The 19,513-nt window shown below is 32.8% G+C and overlaps 3 protein-coding genes across 3 annotated transcripts; all 3 read right to left on the reverse strand.

Moving 5' to 3' along the window:
• Positions 1–10,263: 10,263 nt before the first annotated feature.
• LOC130940562 (protein TIC 20-v, chloroplastic) lies at positions 10,264–11,223 on the reverse strand. Its single transcript, XM_057868734.1, has one exon. The coding sequence runs from the start codon at positions 11,096–11,098 to the stop codon at positions 10,454–10,456; it is 645 nt and encodes a 214-aa protein (XP_057724717.1). The 5' UTR covers positions 11,099–11,223; the 3' UTR covers positions 10,264–10,453.
• Positions 11,224–12,225: 1,002 nt separating this feature from the next.
• Positions 12,226–12,822, reverse strand: LOC130941144 (extensin-like). The gene has a single exon (XM_057869544.1). It carries the CDS (start codon positions 12,820–12,822, stop codon positions 12,226–12,228), a length of 597 nt encoding a protein of 198 aa, XP_057725527.1.
• A 5,138-nt stretch (positions 12,823–17,960) lies between these two features.
• On the reverse strand, positions 17,961–19,264 carry LOC130942108 (nuclear transcription factor Y subunit B-3-like). Its single transcript, XM_057870799.1, has one exon. The coding sequence runs from the start codon at positions 18,935–18,937 to the stop codon at positions 18,350–18,352; it is 588 nt and encodes a 195-aa protein (XP_057726782.1). The 5' UTR covers positions 18,938–19,264; the 3' UTR covers positions 17,961–18,349.
• Between the last annotated feature and the right edge of the window lie 249 nt (positions 19,265–19,513).

Consider the following 19,513-nt stretch of genomic DNA (forward strand, 5'->3'; position numbering starts at 1 on the left):
TGCCTTGTAATGGTTATCAGTTGCACAATCCAAAAATTGGCTGAGCTTCCCAACTGCAAAAGCAATGTCTGGACGAGTATTGGTGAGATATAACAGTCGTCCGAGTAGTCTTCTATATTGTAATGGATCTTGTAATCTTGTGCCACTCTCCTTAGAAAGTTTTCCATTATACAGCATAGGAACTGAAGCAGGTTTAGCTTCCAACATACCATATTCCTCAAGCAAATCAAGAGTATACTTACGTTGATACAAAGCAATCCCTTCAGAACTACGGGCAACTTCTATTCCAAGAAAAAATTTCTACCGGCCTAGGTCCTTAATACTAAATTCAGCATCAAGAGCCCTTTTAATAGCTTCAATTTCAAATAAATTATCTCCAGATAAAACAAGATCATCAACATAAACAATAATAATAGCCAAGCCGAGGTTAGTGTGCTTGGTGAACAAAGAGTGATCATGAGGAGACTTGATAAAGCCATGTTGCTGAAGAAAACCACTTAATCTTAAATTCCATTGACGGCTTGCCTGTTTCAAGCCATATAAAGAACGATTCAACTTACAAACAGCACCATTTGAAACATCGAGACCTTGGGGGGGTTTCATATAAACCTCTTCTTGCAACTCACCATGCAAGAATGCTGTATTAACATCTAATTGGTGAAGTTTCCAATTATGTACCGCAGCAAGAGTAAGAATAAGTCGCAAAGTAGTGATTTTTACAACCGGACTGAATGTATCAAAGTAATCATAGCCAACTCTTTGACGAAAACCTTGAGCCACAAGACGTGCTTTGTGGCGTTCAACATTACCATCTGGGTGAAACTTCACTTTAAAAACCCACTTGCATCCAATGAGGCGCTTTCCAAGAGGCAAAGAAGTGATAGACCAAGTTTTATTCTTCTCAAGAGCAAGCAATTCCGCACTAATTGCATTTCTCCAGCATTCGTGCTGCACAGCTTGTTCATAAGTCTTCGGTTCAACTGTTGTGGTTATTGCTAGGGAAAAGGCTCTATGGGTAGGGGATAGCTTCCCATAATCCACCATGTGAGATAGACCGTACCGCTTGGAACATGATTGGTCACTAGAGCTTCCTGTTCTAAGTAACATACAATGATAATCTTGAAGATAAGAAGGTGGTTTATGTATACGAGTTGATCTTCTAAGATCCTGATGATGCATGTTATCATTTGAATGAGAATTAGATGATGCATTATTTGGTGGACTAAGAGAAACTACATGTGAATCAGTAAGTGAGGTAGGGTCCCTAGGATCATGAAAAGAATCAATATTTACATGAGATGGATGAAATGCATCTAAAGAATCATAAGTGAAAAGATCAAATTCATTAAAATTAGAATCAGCAATAGGTAGAGAAGAAGCACTTATAAAATTTTGGGTCATATCATCATGAAAGGATTTATAAGGAAAATAATGTTCATAAAACTCCACATTTCGAGACAAAAATAGTTCTCTAGTGTGAATATCAAACAAAATATATCCTTTTGTGCCAGGTGGGTAACCAAGAAAAATACTCTTTCTTGCTCATTTATCAAATTTTTTTCGTCCATGAATTAACGTTGAAGCAAAAGCCAAGCATCCAAACACTTTAAGGTTACTAATGTCTGCATCCTTGCCAAATAAGGTAGCATAAGGGGTTTTATTTTTTAAAACTGGAGTCGGAAGTCTATTAATTAAATGAACAGCTAAACCAATAGCAAAATTCCAAAAATTTTTTGGCAATGATGATTGAAACATTAATGCTCTTGCAATGTTAAGAATATGTTGGTGTTTCCGCTCAACAATACCATTTTGTTGAGGTGTCTCAACACATGATGTTTGATGCACTATACCCTGTGAATTATAAAAAATATCAAGTTTAAACTCAGGACCATTGTCAGTTCGAATAATCTTTACTTGAGAATTAAATTGAGTTTTCACATAGGCAACAAAATTCTGAACCAAACTGCTGGCCTCTGACTTTAATTTCATGAAATAAATCCATACAAATCTGGTTTTATCATCTACTATAGTTAAAAAATATTTATAACCTTGTAGAGAAATAAGTGACATTGGCCCCCAGATATCAATATGTATTAAATCAAAACTGTTTAAACTTGTTGTTTCACTAAGGGTATATGGTAACCGTTTTTGCTTGGCATAATGGCAAAAATCACATGGTTTAGAGCAAGTAGATATAGGAAATTGCACACAAGGATATATTTGTTTGATAATATCAAATTTGTTTTGTGGTACATGACCCAATCTAAAATGCCATAAATTCTCAACAGAAAAACATGAAGTTTGTGTAACCGAATTTGCTGTCCTAAGATTAGAAGAAAGTAAAATCTTGTCACTATGACTTTGCGGATCTAGAATCCTAGTACTCCTATTGTATGTTGTATTTTCCATGTTGTCCCTGTGTGCTAACTCTAATGCGGGAAAATCCATCATGTATAATCCATGCTTTGCTCTAGCTGTGCCAATCATCTTCAAAGAGGTCCGATTCTGTATCTCACAAAGTTTGTCAGTAAAAACACATTCACAATGCAAGCCTTTTGTAAGTTTGGAAATAGATAAAAGATTGAAGTTGAAACTTGGTATGTACAGCACATCTGTGAGATAGAATGTAGCTGAAAATACCACAGTTCCACTTATAGTTGCAGTTGTGTGTGTTCCATCTGGTAATTTTACCAGAATCGGCCTAATATGTCTAAAATTTGTAAAAAAATGCAATGAGTGTGATACATGATCAGTAGCTCCTGTATCAAGCACCCAAGAATTTGAGAAAAAAGTTTTTACTAACAATAATCGTGCAATATGAGAGCTCATGCAAAGTGTATAAGTCTCTAAAGGTATACCTCCATTTCCTGCATTTGATTGATCGACATCTCTCACACTTGTTCCTTGAGAAGACTGTGCACACTCCTGCCGAAGAAAGGTAAGCAGTGCATCTCTCAAACTCTGATTGAATTGGGATTGACCATCAGCTTCCTTGTCCTGCTTGACATTGTTGGTACTGCTCCCTTCAATTCCAGCAACAATATTATTGGCCATAGCTCCATTGCTAGTCTCTCGTGGCCATTTCTGCCTCTGTAGATGAGGTGGAAATCCATGTTTGTGGTAACAAGTATCCACAAGATGCCCTGCCTTGTGACAATAAGAACAGGTATTAGGTGCTGAATTTCTTCCTCCTCTTCCACTTCTACCTCCACGGATTCCTCGTCCTCTTCCTCTGGAAACATTGCTTGAATTATTGTTGAAATTATGAATTGAATTGGCCAAAGCTGTAAAGTTTTGAGTCTCCAAATCTGATCCATTAAACTGTCTCTCTTGCTGAATAAGTAGAGAAAAAATTTTATTGATGTCTGGAAGAGGCTTCATCAGCATGATTTGGGATCTCACAGTCCCATACTGCTCATTCAATCCTCTTAAAAATCTCACTGCATAAGTTTCATCTCGATAATCTCTCATAGTTCCTAAGCCACAGTCACATTTTTCAGAGCATTCCTTGCATTGTGGAACTGGTTTGAAACTGTCAATGTCTTCCCAAATAGCCTTCAACTTGGTGAAATAATTTGTTATGCTTAGATTCCCTTGTTTCATAGCATACAACTCTTCTTCTAATTCAGCAACCCTGTATCTGTCTCCATGATAATACCTGTGCTTTAAATCAAGCCATAAATCTACAGCAGTTTCATTCCAAACAACACTCTGTGCAATCTCAGCACTCAATGATAGATTTAACCAAGAAACAACATAAGTATTACATTTATCCCATGCTACATATGCAGGATCATTTTTATCTGGTTTCACAATGGTTCCATCAACAAAGCCTATCTTATTCTTTGATTTCAGCGCTAATTTCATAGCTCTTGACCAGGAATTGTAGTTCTTAGCATTCAGCACAATTGGGACAATAGAAACTCCAGGATTCTCACCTGGATGTAGGAAGTAAACACTTGCTGGATCCGCAAGCAAATTGGTACTCGATTTCGCGCTCTGTGGCTGCAAACTCGAGAGTTGGCTTAGAATGCGAGCTAGATTTCGAAGCTCACCAGCTGAAAGCTCCTGGTTCTCATGTGACCCGTGATTTCCCCCAGACATTAGGTTGGAAGGAGTGTCGGCCATTGATGCTAACTCAATACTGTATTTGTGGCCAAAACTTCACCTCTTTCACGATCTTCCACGCTCACCGCACCATGAAGAAATCGTGGTCTAGATCTGATTTTGGTGAAGAAAATAATATTGGGGTGGAAGAAGAAGACTCAGTAGATTTGTCATATGAACAAATACAAAACCTAAAATTGAAAACCAACGACTGAGTACCAGGGGAGTACATATGTTATCCACTATTTATAGTTATTAGAAAATTAACTTTACTAAAACCTAACTCAATATGGTAAATAAATTAACTATGGTTATTCAGCCATAATCAGTTACAGCTTGTTTTTATAAGCCATTAGATACCAGCTTAATATCATCTCCAACATACTATATGTGTATTCATCTCTTGATGTGCCTAGGAATGATGTTCCATCTGATGTATTATATCTTTTTATCCCAAGAACATCGAGATCACGACGGAAAAGGAGGCTACCAGAAGAATTATGAGACATTGAAAAAAGAGTTAGTTATGTATGAATGTTAGATTTTATCATTAGAGTTGAAGTATAAATGTCTGCATATTTCTGTTTTTGCTTTTAACTGTGTTTCCTTGACTTTAGTATGAAATTATTATTTAAGTAACTTAGCCTTGGGTTGCCTGGTTTGTCATCCATTATTATTATTTTCTTTCTCTTATTCTTACAACAGAAAATGGAAAAAATGAATGATCAATAGTTAAATGAATGATCAATGGTTATCAGGGACGGAGGAATCCCCGCTCGGATCTCCGCACCTGTCTTAGGAGAATTTTAGTCCCCATCCCCATTCCTACAAAAAAAATTCCTCGTTTTCGGGTCCTCATTCGAGACAGTTCCCACAGGGATCCTCCAGTTCGGAGAATTTTGACACCCCTACAAGAATCTCCGTAAGAGCAGTTTCTTAAAAATTTTGTTAAGATAAGTCTGAGATAAAAACAATAGCTTAGTCATAACAAAACTAATGATTACTAGAATTTAATTAACATTGTATTATAAAACATAAAGACAAAATGGAAAACAAGGTTTTTTTAATTTTTGTATATTACATTAACATACATATTTTATGATGAAACAAAAAACAAGTTTTGCCTCTCATCTATCCTAATAAGAGCAATGTTATATCACAAATATTATTATTTTGGATTAATATTTGGTCAATAATAATTTATTTTTATATTTATAAAAATTTACATATAAAAAATTTATAATTTATTTATATTTATTAAAATTTATACACATAAATTAATACAATTTATATTTATATTTTTTTTAATTTATACATAGAAATTAATAAAATAAATTTATTAAAAATAATTTAATATTTATACCAGTTAAATAATAACTAAAATTACTAAAAATTGATAGACTAAAGAGTTTTTTATCTAATAATAAATAATTGTACACTATCTTAACATTTAAGATTAAAAAAAGTATAAATATCTCAATAAAATTTTCATAAATAGATTTACTTATCATTCACAGGAGACATATAACCTCCAATTATGTAACAGTAGAAATTTAAAGTTCAGTCAGTTTCACGTAAAGTTGATAATTAAGAGTCGTTAAATAAAAATTTAGTCAAATCAGTTAAATTATTTAACGTCTCTTAACTATTAACTTCACATGAAGTTGATTTTACCTGAATTTTCACCTTACACAATAGTCTTCTGAATTCAGTGCATGTCTTGCAAGTTCTAACGTCATATATAAATTAATCTCAGGTTTCAACCAAGTCTGTTTTAGTTCCTCACCTGCTCATCACTCTTATTTGCCTTTAAAGGAAATAAATAATAGAAGACAAATAAACACTCGTTCTCTTCTTCTCCTTACTTTGTCTTTTTCACTTGTGAATTGTGATTGTAGTGTTTCTAATTCATAAATTCAGTTAAGTAAATATGAACTATTAGTAGCATGCATTCAGAATAAAATATTTTTCAGACCATAGAGAGAATAGGTTTTCAAGTCATTTGGAATTGAAAGAGTGGTGATAAAATGCACAAAGTCCATGTACACTTTTTTTCTAAATAAAATGTTTGCTTTCAATCCAAGCTTTTATCATTTTTTAATATCACTAATTCTACATTTTAGTTTATCCTACATAATTGTGGGCCTCAAGTGCTTAAATGTTTATACTCCTTCAGAATCCTATGCTAGATTTTATAGAGTCAGAAATTAACTCCATTATTGAAACACAACAATTTTCAATGAAAAAGGGAAAGTTGATGGAACAAGAACTAACAATTTGCTAGCACAGTAGGGACTAGCAATGAGAGTATGCATTAAATTAAATGAAATTGAAGTGTTGGTGGACATTTGTGTGTGGTGCTTCAATACTATGACGCCAAATGTTGTGCCATGCGGCACCTTATGATGGCATGAACTAGAAAAGATGGCGAAAGATCCAAGGCCATAAACATGGACATGCTGATGCTTGTTCATTATAAACTTATAAACAAAACACAGAATCTAGAACACTCTGTTTTCCCCTGCTTCATATGTTACAGTTATCATTTTCACTTCAGAAATTAATTAAACTATAGCTGAATATAAGTTTATTATATTATACTAAAGTCCTGTCTTGTCGAATATTTTAAGCCTATTAAATTGTATTTTTACATACATATATTATATATATGGAGAAAAATCTTAAATGACTTTTGACAATTATTTCAAAAGACAACGAAATCTTTAACAAAGAAAATATTCAATCGGTCCTGAACTTTATTTTAATGAGACTGATTAACTCCTGTGTCAGTATTTTTTTATTTTTTTTGGTACAGAATTGATCAGTCCCATAAAAATAAACTTTAAAGACCGAATTGAGTATTTTTTTGTTTGAAAGTCTTGTATCCTTTCAAAGTAATTGTAAGTATAAAAATATCTACAATTTAAAAAAAATATTTTAAAAAAAAATTAATTATATCTAAATAAAAATTATTTCACCCTAGGAGTGTATATATAATTATATATATATAGCCAAGAGATATGTTAAAATTATTTGTCTCATGCATAAAGTTTTGTCCCACGAAATCATTGCAGTCCTCATAGTCAATTTCCCCTCGTCTCCTTTATTTCTTGCTTTATGCCATCTTATAAGTTGAATTTTCATACCCAAAAAACACACAACTAAAGTTGTTACAAAAGAAAAAAAAAATGATTCCACCACCAAAGTTTCTATTTGTTGTAGTAGCCCTACCCCTCTTGATGTTATCACTATCCTATTTTCATCTTGAAGCTTATGGAGACCCATCAAGTGATGATGTCCCTTCATCACCAAATTCTTGTTTGAATTGCCCTAAAAAATGTGATCCTCCATGTCAACAACAATCTCCAGCAAACCCTACTTATGAAGCTCCACCAACACCACCATCGCCGACATCTTCCGGCTACTCTATATATGGCTCACCACCACCACCACACGAGAAAGGAGGACAGAGTAACAAATGTCCTCCTACTTCTGGTGGTGGTGGTAGCGGAAATAGTGGTGGCGGTGTTGAGTGCTGCACCCCACCACCACCCTATTACTATACTTATAATGGTCCTCCAAATGCTTATGCTCCTCCATATGCCTATGGTGGTTATGCACCTCCAAATCCTTACACCTACGTGCCTTATAATGATAGAGGTTTTGTTTCAACTCTTGTTGTGCCGATTCAACTTCTCTTGATCATGATGCTTTTCTCTTTTATTTTTGTCTTCTAAAATTTGGCTAGCTTATTTATTTTTTATTGTCCTTTTTAATTAAGTTGTATAAGAAATAAAAATCAATGATCATTTTGAATTGGACGTGTAATAAACTAATAATAATGCTTATATAAGATGTTGTAAATATTTTGTAGTTTAATTTTGTATGTTATATGTTCCATGGCAAGAAATTAGTGTATACAAGTTCGTTCATATGTATCCTATTCATATTACTGTTAATTAAATTATGTCAACATATGAATATTTTTTCTTTAACTAAATTACTCGCATCGATATCTTAATTAATTATTATCTTCATATGCGCGAAGATAACAGTGAGTTTCAAGATAAAAAGATGGAGGCATATGAGGATGCCACGTTGATTTCATGAAAGTGTGTATGTGACGTTGCTAGAATCATTTACCGACAATCCTCCTTAATCTATTCATGGCTTGTATGGAAGCCTGATTTGTATTTGTATGGAACCCCCAAATGCGTTAGTATTCCAAAGTATATGTACGATGATGATCTATGTCTCAAAGATTTATACACTTTTCAATAATTATCTTTAAGCGGACAAAATTGAAAGAATGTTAAATATTTCTGGAAATAATTGTTTTTCTCAATTTTGATACCAGTACACAACTTTATATAGGCACAAGATAAAGAACGAAACGAAAGTCAGTAGGGAATGTTAAATACAATTTTCCTTTTCAAAAATTATTAAAAAAATTAAAATTGATAAGTATACCAAATTTGGATTTTAATTCAAAAGTGCTTTTACAATCTTATATAATTCTAAAACGAAAAGATTACCAACTTCTTAAATATTATGAACACAAGATTAGGTTTATTTTAAATAGGTCGTCCAAATAGATTATATTCATTGAGCCAATTCATTTATCCGTTTAAATGAAAGAATTTTATTCTTAAAATTAAATTCGTTAAAATTTCGAAACTAATAGGCTTGACCCGAAAAGAAAAATGAAAGGTTAAACAAGCTAGTTCAACACTAAACAAGTAGACGGTTTAATTTTTTTTATATATTTTTTATCAAAAGTAGTATTTTTGGTTAATATCTTTTTCTATCAGACTCAAAAATTTGACCCATTAACTAAAAAAAATACAATTTGTTTAAGATTTGACCTAAGAGTAATACCCGCCATAAATAATCCGAATTAATAAATGATGACCTGTGAATAAAACGAATTTAAACGGGCCAGATCCGTTTGACAGCCCTACTTTCAACTCATAGTAGGTAACTTCCTCTGTTTCTGCAGAGTGTCTTGCAATTTTTTCTTTGTTTTTTTGAGATTCATCAATTTATTCACTGAAACGTTTTTCCCATGAAGCTATTATACTAGAGCCTTTTAAAACCTTAGTGCTACTGCTCTTTCCCCACATCAACTTAGAAAGGTTAACAAAACCTATATGCATCATGAACCTGTTTGAGAATGATGGAAAAAAACGATGCATTACCAGTTACTTTCAAAGGTGTATATATGTTTTGTTGGAACTTGGAAGATAAGATAAAAGTAGGGTGGAAACTAGTTTGGTGTATAAACTCTCATTCATGAAAAGACTTTCCCTTGTTATTTACAAGCAATCCCCAACTTTGGTCCTTAGAAGATTAGCACAAGAAAATTATTCCAATACAATAATCCACAACTGCTTAGTGAAGAGAGGAGCATCAAAATCAATCCAATATCACCATACTATACCGCTTTAGAAAAGTATCACCCTACATCTGTTTTCTCATCTTCTCCGAGTCAAGCTCTAAAGTGATATCTGAAATTAACCGCATGTACTAAAATAGTCTTTGAAATCACAGTTGTACTAATTACATTATTGAAAATAGCAAAAATGCACCAAGTTAGTTCTTAATGGCATGATAAGTTACTTGATGGAAAAGGCGAAAAGACTAACATGGCGTACTTTTGTCAATTTCAGATATATAATTAGTTCAATTGGAATCTCGAAAACTATTTTAATGCACGCAACTAATCTAAGATACCACTTTGGAATTTAACTCTCCCAATGCCATTAATAGAATATTCTAATACTACACTACACCATTCTAAAAGATATCACCCTGGCCTCCTCAAACATAAGAGCACAAGTTATCTCATCATAACAGTGCTAAAGAAGCAGACATAAAACCGAATTCAAGACATTGATTAATGCAAGTTTATCATTGTCTCATGATAATTTTATTTTGCCAGCACCACCCTTTTGAGTTTGTATTGCCTTAAGTGCTTAACATCCAATCCATGATGCTTGTGATAAGTATAATTCCTTATGCTAGATAACTTAACTCTAAAAATTAGCTAATTAATATAACCCAACATTATTTTCAAAAGCTGCACCATAGCTTTGATTTTATTTGGACTAATAGAGTAATAGTCATTGATAACCATTTGATCCAACATGTTCCAAATACACCAAGAACAAAATCCATGCTAAGAAATTTCCAATTTTATAAGAATACAACAAATTCAATTAAACATGTTTTGCATAACATTCTAGCATAGCTTAATCACTTCCTAATTAGCTGAAGTTGAAAGCTTGAATCAATAAGGTTTGCTATACAAGTAAAAAAAATGAATCAAGGGTAGGAATATGATGAATCATAGAACTTGCCTATCAGCAGCATCAGCAACAATGGGCAATCTTGGAATTTGACCCAACAAGCAGGAAGAAGAGCCATAGATCAAAGACACCAAGAGGAACAAGAACACAGTACTATCCAAGCTCATCATCAAATCCAAACCAAAACCACTCCTTGGATTGAAAGTCCTCTCCAAAAGATCAGGGAAAATCAAGAGCACATCAAGAACAATGGCTTGCATTGTGTTGAACCTCACATACCTACTGAAATTTTGGTTCCTCACAACAACAAAGTAAAGTGTCAAAAATACAAGGAACCCATTAAAGGGGAAGCTTTTGAAAACCCTAATAGCAGGGAACAAGGGTTGAACAATGGCTTGAACAGGATAGAACTGATTGATGACATATTTACCATACTGAACCCCATCAAAGAAAGGGTAGAAGTAGCAGAGTGCAGAGATCAAACGGTCAGGAGCATCTGCTGAATCACTACCGTTGGATTTGGCCACTGTGAGGGTTCTGAGTTCATTGGTTTTTCTGATGAATCCCTTTGGAAGCAGCAAGTTTAGATTTTTTGTGGAGGAATGAAGGAAGGAATAATGAAGAAGTGGTTTTTTGTTGTGTGAGAAAGTGAGAGGGGAGAGGAGGAAGGTGGAGCTGGCCATGGAAGAAGAAGAAGAAGAAGAAGAAGAAGAAGAAGAAAAGTTTTGGTTTTTGGGGCCAACGAATTTGGAAGAGAAGATGAGGAAACCAGAGAAGAGAACAAGGACACGATAGATGAAGAAAAAAAGATGAAAAAGAAAAATTATTAAAATATTTAAATGAAATAAAATATCTTTTCTCTTTGGAGTTAGGAAAACGTGGATTAATAATAATAATAATATATTTCTGCTATTCAATAATATGTTAAAAAGTTTAGTTAACCGGTGCTTAAAATTATTATTTGCAAAATTGTTTTAAACGATTTATTTTAATAAATGTATAACAATTAACAAATATAATAAAATTCATTTGTATTTCTAAATAAATTTCGTTTACAATTTAATATATATTTTAGAATATATATGTTAACTAAATTCTATATTAAAAGAGGTTTATATATTTAAATGGAATCTAAAAAATACATTAATTCTCCAACATATGAAGAATTCTTCTTTTCTTTATAAGAATCATATATGGAGAGATTATTATACCAGCACCACAACAAATCATTAGTCCTTTTTATTTTAGTATTTTTTTTCATATCCAACACTTTACTTAAAATTGATACTTCAGAGAATAAAAATTTGGTCAAATCAGTCAAATTATTTAACGATTCTAACTCTCAGTCACGTAAAATTAACTACATCTGAGTTTCCACTTGGTTTAAAACAATGATGAGTCAATTCATCTCAATTACATTATATTATTTTGTTTTATCATATGTAAATTATTATTTTTATTTTAGTATGCTAAATTACACTTCAATATAATTTATTTTATTTTTCATTTATAATAATTATGTTAAGATAATTGAGAAATGTTTTCTAGAAAAATATATCATCATCCTCTTCAAAAGATAATTCGTTATTAGTTACACATTTTTAATTGCATATTTGCATCCAATGTGAATTCTCTTTTCAATTTTCATAGATATTTTAAAATGCAACTTTAAATTAATCATCATATAAAATATTAAACAATACAAATAAAATACAAATTAAACATAAAATAAAATGAAGCACTTAACGAGTCTCCAAAGAATAATGAACGAAAAAAAAGAAGAGAGCGAAACATCGTAACATGAACATGGCTACATGGCCAAGACGAGAAAGACTGATAAAGCAAACAAGGTAACAGTAACACCCAATTTCGAACCCGAACCCTTATGATTCTCTTCGTCATTTGCAGGGGAATCTGAAATCCCCGTCGGAGAAGAACTCGCCGGAGCTGGAATCCTACTCTCTCCTGCATCTGGCGCTGGCACTGGTTCCGGTGTGGGGCCACTCTTTGGAGTCGGAGAATGAGCCACCGGAGCCGGTAACGGTGACGGACCACTCTTTGGAGACGGAGGATAAGCTACGGGTGCCGGTACCGGTGCCGGTGTTAAACTATGGTTTTGATGGCTGGGAGCCGGAGCCGGGGAATGAATCGTCGGAGAAACCGCTGCTGGTGTTGTTGCCAGAGACGGTGACGAAGGACCATATGAAGGAACCGTCGGAGCGGCGGATTTCGGCGGTAATGACGGAGACTTCGCAGGGGATGGGTGATGATATCTCGGAGAGTGCGCCGGAGAAGGTGACGGAGAATGATGTTCATGGTGGCGTTTTGCTATAACAAGAGAATGCGAGAGGAAGAGTGCAACAATCAAAGAGAAAACCGCCACAATATTAAGACGCCGCATCATCATCGTAAGTGAATAATTTCGTAGAAATCAAACGTGTGTCTGTGTCTGTATCTGTGTCTAAGTGAGTGTGTTTATGTGTATATATAGTAGGAGAGTTGAAACGGTGTGAATTGAACGTTGAAAATTGGCAATGGTTCGGTTCATGGATCGATCGGTGTGAATTATATTTGGAAATACAAAATTCAAGTCTCTGATTACTTGCTTGATTCTCTCCATTCATATCTCTGTTTCAAATAATTTTAATGACGGTGATTTATTTTCATCAATGATATGAGATGGATCCAGCAGATTATCTCTTTTTCTTCCACAGAACTTATATCGTACAATTGTATTTTTTTTTTTCTGTGATTTAAAAGAGGTAACTCCTCTAAGTAATGCAAATATTTGTCGAAAAAAAAATTCGATACCTATTTTTTTATGTTTCTATCTATCATGCACGACACTCGCACTCACACCACGTACGATACATATTTTAAAATCTTATATCACACGAAGATATGCATATATATAATATAAAATATTTGTTAGATAAATTATAATAATATTTTAATATTTTATTAATATTAAAATATAAATTAAAATTTTTAATTATTTTTAATGTTTTATTTTAATTATATTAAATATTTAAAATATTTTTGTTTTAATAAATAATAATATATACTATATTTAAATTTATTTTAAAAATATATGTTAAAAATAAGATTGAATACGCTGATACGTAATGGTATTTAAGTGTGAAAAATAATTTTTTATTTTTTATTAAAACACAGCTGGATACAATAGACACGTATATTATAAATATCGTGTCCAAAATATATTCGACACATAAACATGATAACTCAACGAAGTATTCATGCTTTATAGGATTCCATATTCCTTTATTTTTGTCCTTTATCATTTATATCTTTACCATTTGGACATATTATCATGTATTTGTCTTCAACTCTAATAACCTTTTTATTTAATTATATATATATTTAGCATCTTTTTTTTTGTCTTGTTATGTTTCGTTTTTGTGGATCATATTTTGTGTTGTTTCTCCGACTATAGCATCTGTTTGGCCCATGCAATAGAATTGGAATTGGCCCATCAATTCACCTTACATAGTCCTTAAGATTATGAAACAGACATCGACCAAAAAAAAGATTATGAAACAGACAGTCCAACCCAAAGCGAAGATTTATCCCATCAAACCAACTTGGGTTACTCTAGTCATTAATTTACTAGCCTATTTAATTAAGTGCTAAAGGCTTTAATCTCATTTTGTATATACAACAAATTATTAATCAATAACAAATTCTTAAATAAATCTTTAATTTATGACAAATTAGTTGTTAGTACGACAAATTGAGAAATACCATAGGATAAAATTTCTACTTCCAACAAAAAAGACAATAAAACTAGTAGAACTTTAAAGTGAGTAAACTATTAAATAGTACTCGAAAGTTCATGTTGCTAATAAAATAACCCCAAAAAATATTAACACGAATAAACTTTGAAAAATTTAAAATACAACAAAAAAATAATATTAAATATATATTTAAAAAATATTTTACAAATTAGTTTTTGATGCAATTTTTTGTAACTTTTATTAAAAAAAAATTATTTTTATCTTTAAAATTTGGTAATTTTATGTTAAGTAAATTTTTTTAAAAGATTTTTATTGTGAATCACCAAATTTTTTTTGAAAAATAAAAAAAAAATTAAAAATCAAATTTTGTTTTGAAATTTTTTATACACTTTTTAAATATTTATTTAAATATTACCTCAAAAATTTAAATCTACATGAATAAATTATCTACTAAAAACAAAAAAATTTTTATAACATTTTTAAATTTATATGAAATTATTTTGTCAATAACATGTTACGAAGATTTTTTTAATACTTAAATTTTTCAAATAATAAATTGATAATTAACTCTTAAAAGATCTAGTCTCACATACTTGTATATTGATGAAAACTTGAAACTCACGCAAATGCCTCTATCTATCACGGTATCACCTATTTCATTCCTTAACTAACTATACAAACAAAGGAATGCAAGTATAACTGATGGTTTATCAATGCTCTTAAAAAAAGAGGTTGAATCCAAAGTTGTATTTTTACTTTTTTACCAAAATTAATTGAATCTTAAATGTTGCAAGACTCAGGTAAAAAGATAAGATGTTTTTCGACGAAATGCTCTTCATTTTAGGAGGACTATAATGAGGAGGACGACAGATAACTCACAATCTACTAAAAGAAAAAGTTTATGGAGATATTAGTTTGAATCCAATTCGTGAGAAAAGATAGAAAGGAAGAGAGTAAGCAAGTTTCCAGTCTCAAAAAAAGAATCTTTTGTTACAATAGAAACAGAAGTGATATTGATTATTTAAGAATCAAAGTCGATTTGCTTTAAAAAAAGAAGATATCAATGAACTTCTATAAAATGGTTTCACTAGATTCAGCTAATGGTTCATTTGAAAAAATTGAAACCCTTCTTATTGGATGGCCGTGATACTTTTAAAAAATCGAAATTCTTGATCAATGGAAGAACAATATCACCATCTTTTTTCAATAAGATACCAAAGTGAATGATTGACTCATTCTATACTAAAAAGAATCGTAGAAAATCTTTTGAAATGTCTATTAAAATGATTATGCAGGAAACATTTTAATTTTATCTTATAAAAACAAAATGAAAAATAAAACAGAGAATAAAAATTTGCATCACCATATATCTTTATTCATCCACTTAGTATAATATGGCATATATCAAATATTTACCACAACAATCATATAATTTTAAAAAAATACATACATTAATTTTTTAGAATTTTTTATAATTCTATTAAGAAATACACAAGCTTCATACTAAATTTGTCATCACTAAGTTAACCTAGCTTAGATTTGGATACTAAATGTTCTCCTAATTTAGTAAGAAAAACTTTTAATATTCATGACACAAAACAGAAAATACATCAAAAGAATTTGACATTTTTAATGACTTTTTCTCTAAGTAGATATTTCTTTGTTTTTTCTCTCAATGGTTTTTATTAATGCCTCAAATATTTGTATTTTACCATGAAAACAAAAAAAAAATAAACTAAAAAAATAACATATTCAATGAACAAAATGAAAAAGAAGATGAATGTAACAAAAATACTCTAGAAAAACCTAATTTAATTTTCTTGTTCTTTACCTTCAACTCTTGGCCGCATGTCTTTTTTATTTCGGTGCATTGCTTCCAAAATTTGAAACTGTCTTTTGGTACAATATATGAGCATAAAGGACTGTGTTGAACTTGCATTCTTCTTCCTGAATCAGAGTATTATAGCAGAAATAATGGAGGTGCTAAAAAGCAAAGAAAAATATTGCAATAGCAGAAGATCATGGATAGAAGTGCGTTGTCCTTACTATTTATTTTTCTTTCTTATGTTATTAGCACTTTATCCTTAGTTGTGCTAACCAAATCAGTATCATTGATCTTTTCTTTGACTAAAAAAATTGATCTTTTTCCTCCATCGAATTTTAACAAAGAAGCTTTGGTGCCAAAGATAAAACTAACAAACTCACTTTCCCTTCTTGTTTTTGTGCTATACCCAAATGGCTGAAGTTTAATTTGACTAATATTCAGATTTCAGATAAATGCTTGATGTCCATGTCTATGTAATTACTGCAATATCCCTTTATTTTGTCCAAATATTGATTTGCTTTATTTTTTTCTTGGATTATGCATATATTTCATTAGCAGAGTGATAGGATATCAGCCAGTTTTGTGATTTGTAGTCATCAATTACTTATTATTAGCGTTTTTAATTGTGTGAGATTTTATTCAATAGTGTAGGATTACTTACTTTTCTTTTATTGGTTAAGTGCTCAAAATTTTAATAAAAATGCACTCCCTAGACTTTCTCATTTCATTTTAAGCCGTCATAAACAACACTCGTCAAATACCACTTGGACTTTCAAACTCAAAGACTTATAGGTAGCGTTTGTTTTAAGATACTGAGACAGATACTCGAATGAGACTCAATATCATGTTTGTTGGTTCAGAGACTGATATTAAATTTGCTGTCTCTATCTTCAAAATTTTAGTATTTCAGTCCAAAAAGTAGGGACACATAAGACTAAAATTTTTAGAGATGGTGACTGAAATTTTAATAACATTTTATACCTAAAATACTCTCATTTCAATTAATTAATTCCAATTTTACCCTTTGTGCAAATTAAATTAGAGTTTCATTCTTGTTTCAATTTCTGTCTCCCACTTTGCACCAAACAGAATACTAAGACTTATTTCAATTTCTGTCTCTTAATCTCAGTCTCTCAGTCTCAGTTTTCCTATCTCTGTCTCTCTACCAAATGCTACCATATAATTATCATCATCAAACTAATATTATTGTTTCTCAAACTCAATATAACTATTACATGTTCATCCTTCGAAATTGCAGTTAGGAACACATACCCGCAAATCTAAGTGTTTATTGGCAACGACATAGTACAGAGCTAAATAAATACTCATGCTGTCAAATTTGTGTAGCTAAGACCCGAATATGTTAGATTCACACAGGTCTCATATATTAAAATGTACAAACTCCGCCGAAGCCATCTAGATCTGGATCCCACAGAAACCAACCAATGCGAATGCAGAGGCATATCTAGCTATTTATGTTTGCATGTCACTTTCAGTATGTTATTCAAATTTCAATTGATATGCTTTTAATTTCTCTGTTATCCAAAAGAAAAAAGGTTATAATTTCTCTTACGTATATTGTAGCATACTAGCATGAGCATGTGAATGAAGGAATAATAAAGTTAGTCATCGTTAGTTGCATGAACCTTTTTTTAACCTTCCAAATATTCTCCCCTTTTATTTTTCCTTTTATATATTCCAAAGTCGAGTTTTATAGCTGAAAAACTACTTCAACCAATCACAGTTTGACTTTTATGTTCTCATTTTACTACTCTCATTTTATCACAAAAGTTAGTTGAAAAAATTATTTTTATGTTATTTTTTTTCTTAGTACTATTATTTATAAAATTTTGATTTAAATACTACAGGCATAAGCCTTTGATTTGTCGTCTTCGATTCATTCGCAATGGACACAAACTCAACTTTTCAAACCGCAGTCCCACCAAAAAAAATAAACGAAAAAGATTTTCAAACCTGAGTCTTCATTCATCTAATACCAATATAAAACAGTAACAACAACTGATTAAATTATTATTATATAACTAGTAACTAAGTGATGTTAATTGACAAGAAAGAACTTACAACTTACAACATCAAGCCATGTTTGGCTTCACGAGTGTCACTCTCTTACAATTCATACTGATTAAAATATTTTTATTATTTTATTTTTGGTGTAATATAGAATTCGACTCAATTCAAGAGTTTTTAATACGAAGCCCCCCATTCCCAAATTACCTACCCTATACAATACATTAGTTTAAAAAAGTTCTTGCGGATTAAAAATGGAATATTAAAAATTATAAAAATTAAAAAGGCATGTCCAAACACGTCACAAAATAAGAAGACCACGACATCTATCTGGGTCTACCTGCATTAGATCCAGCACCCGGATAATTGGGCCCACCACTCTTACCCATAACAGGACCACCACTACCTCCACCACTCACAGCCACTTGATGAAACGCACCAGAGCCGTACACGTGTCCCTGGTTCATCATCATCCCCATTGCGCCACCACTACCACCTCCTCCGTAATCGTATGCGGCGTTGACCCCAACCGCGTCCTTGTCACGCGCCGCAACGCTCTTCTCACCTTCCATTTCCCTGAACCTCTGCAGATAAATCTTGAGCGGCTCCACGTACTCCTCGAACCCTAGCGTCGTCATCGCCCAAAGCAAATCGTCGCCGTTGATCGTCTTCCGCTTCTCGCGCTGGCACTTATCGGAGGCCTCGCCGGTGATGAAGCTGATGAACTCCGAAACACACTCCTGCACCGTCTCCTTCGCGTCCTTTGAGATCTTCGCGTTCGCCGGAAGCGCCTTCTTCATGATCCTGCTCACGTTCGCGATCGGTAGGAACCGGTCCTGCTCCCGCGGCGACAGCTCGCTGTTATTGTTCCCGGCGTTCTGCGCGCCTCCTGACTCGTTGTCCGAGTCCGCCATTAACCTAACTCGCTACTTCTCAACTCGGTTTCGAATCGTTGAATCGCTCTGATTTGCTGGATTGGATTCGAAAGAAGAACCCTAGGAATCTGAAGCTGAAGCTCAGTGATTGGATTATTCAATGACCGAATTTTCTCGAATTTTTGAATGTGCGTTGACTTGAGAGTGAAGGAGAGGTTTCGACGAATTGCGGCTCAGTGAAGGTGAGGTGGAGGATGGTGACTTGGTGAGTCAGTTGGTGGTGGTGGCGGCGGCCGGGGGCGGCGGAGAAGGAGGAGAAAGAAATAGAGAGAGTGAGGGAGTTGGGAGTTGGGGAGTTGGGGAGTGGGGAGTGAAGGAAGGGGTTCGTTGAGTTGGTTGGTTAATAAGGGGGTTTATCTGGTGGACACGTGGAGCGTTCTGAACCGTTGTTAGTCGATAAGTGTAAGCTTACGCGGACGGATTTATATCCGTTGGATTGGGTGAGGGATTGAGTGATCTTCACCGTTCATATGGTATCTGCCACTTGGTCTGACTTGGACTCTCTAATCACCCTCTTCTTTTTCTTTCAATTCAATAAATTCAATATTATTTATT

Source organism: Arachis stenosperma, chromosome 7 (assembly GCF_014773155.1).
Source record: "Arachis stenosperma cultivar V10309 chromosome 7, arast.V10309.gnm1.PFL2, whole genome shotgun sequence".
NCBI classification, from domain to species: Eukaryota; Viridiplantae; Streptophyta; class Magnoliopsida; order Fabales; family Fabaceae; genus Arachis; species Arachis stenosperma.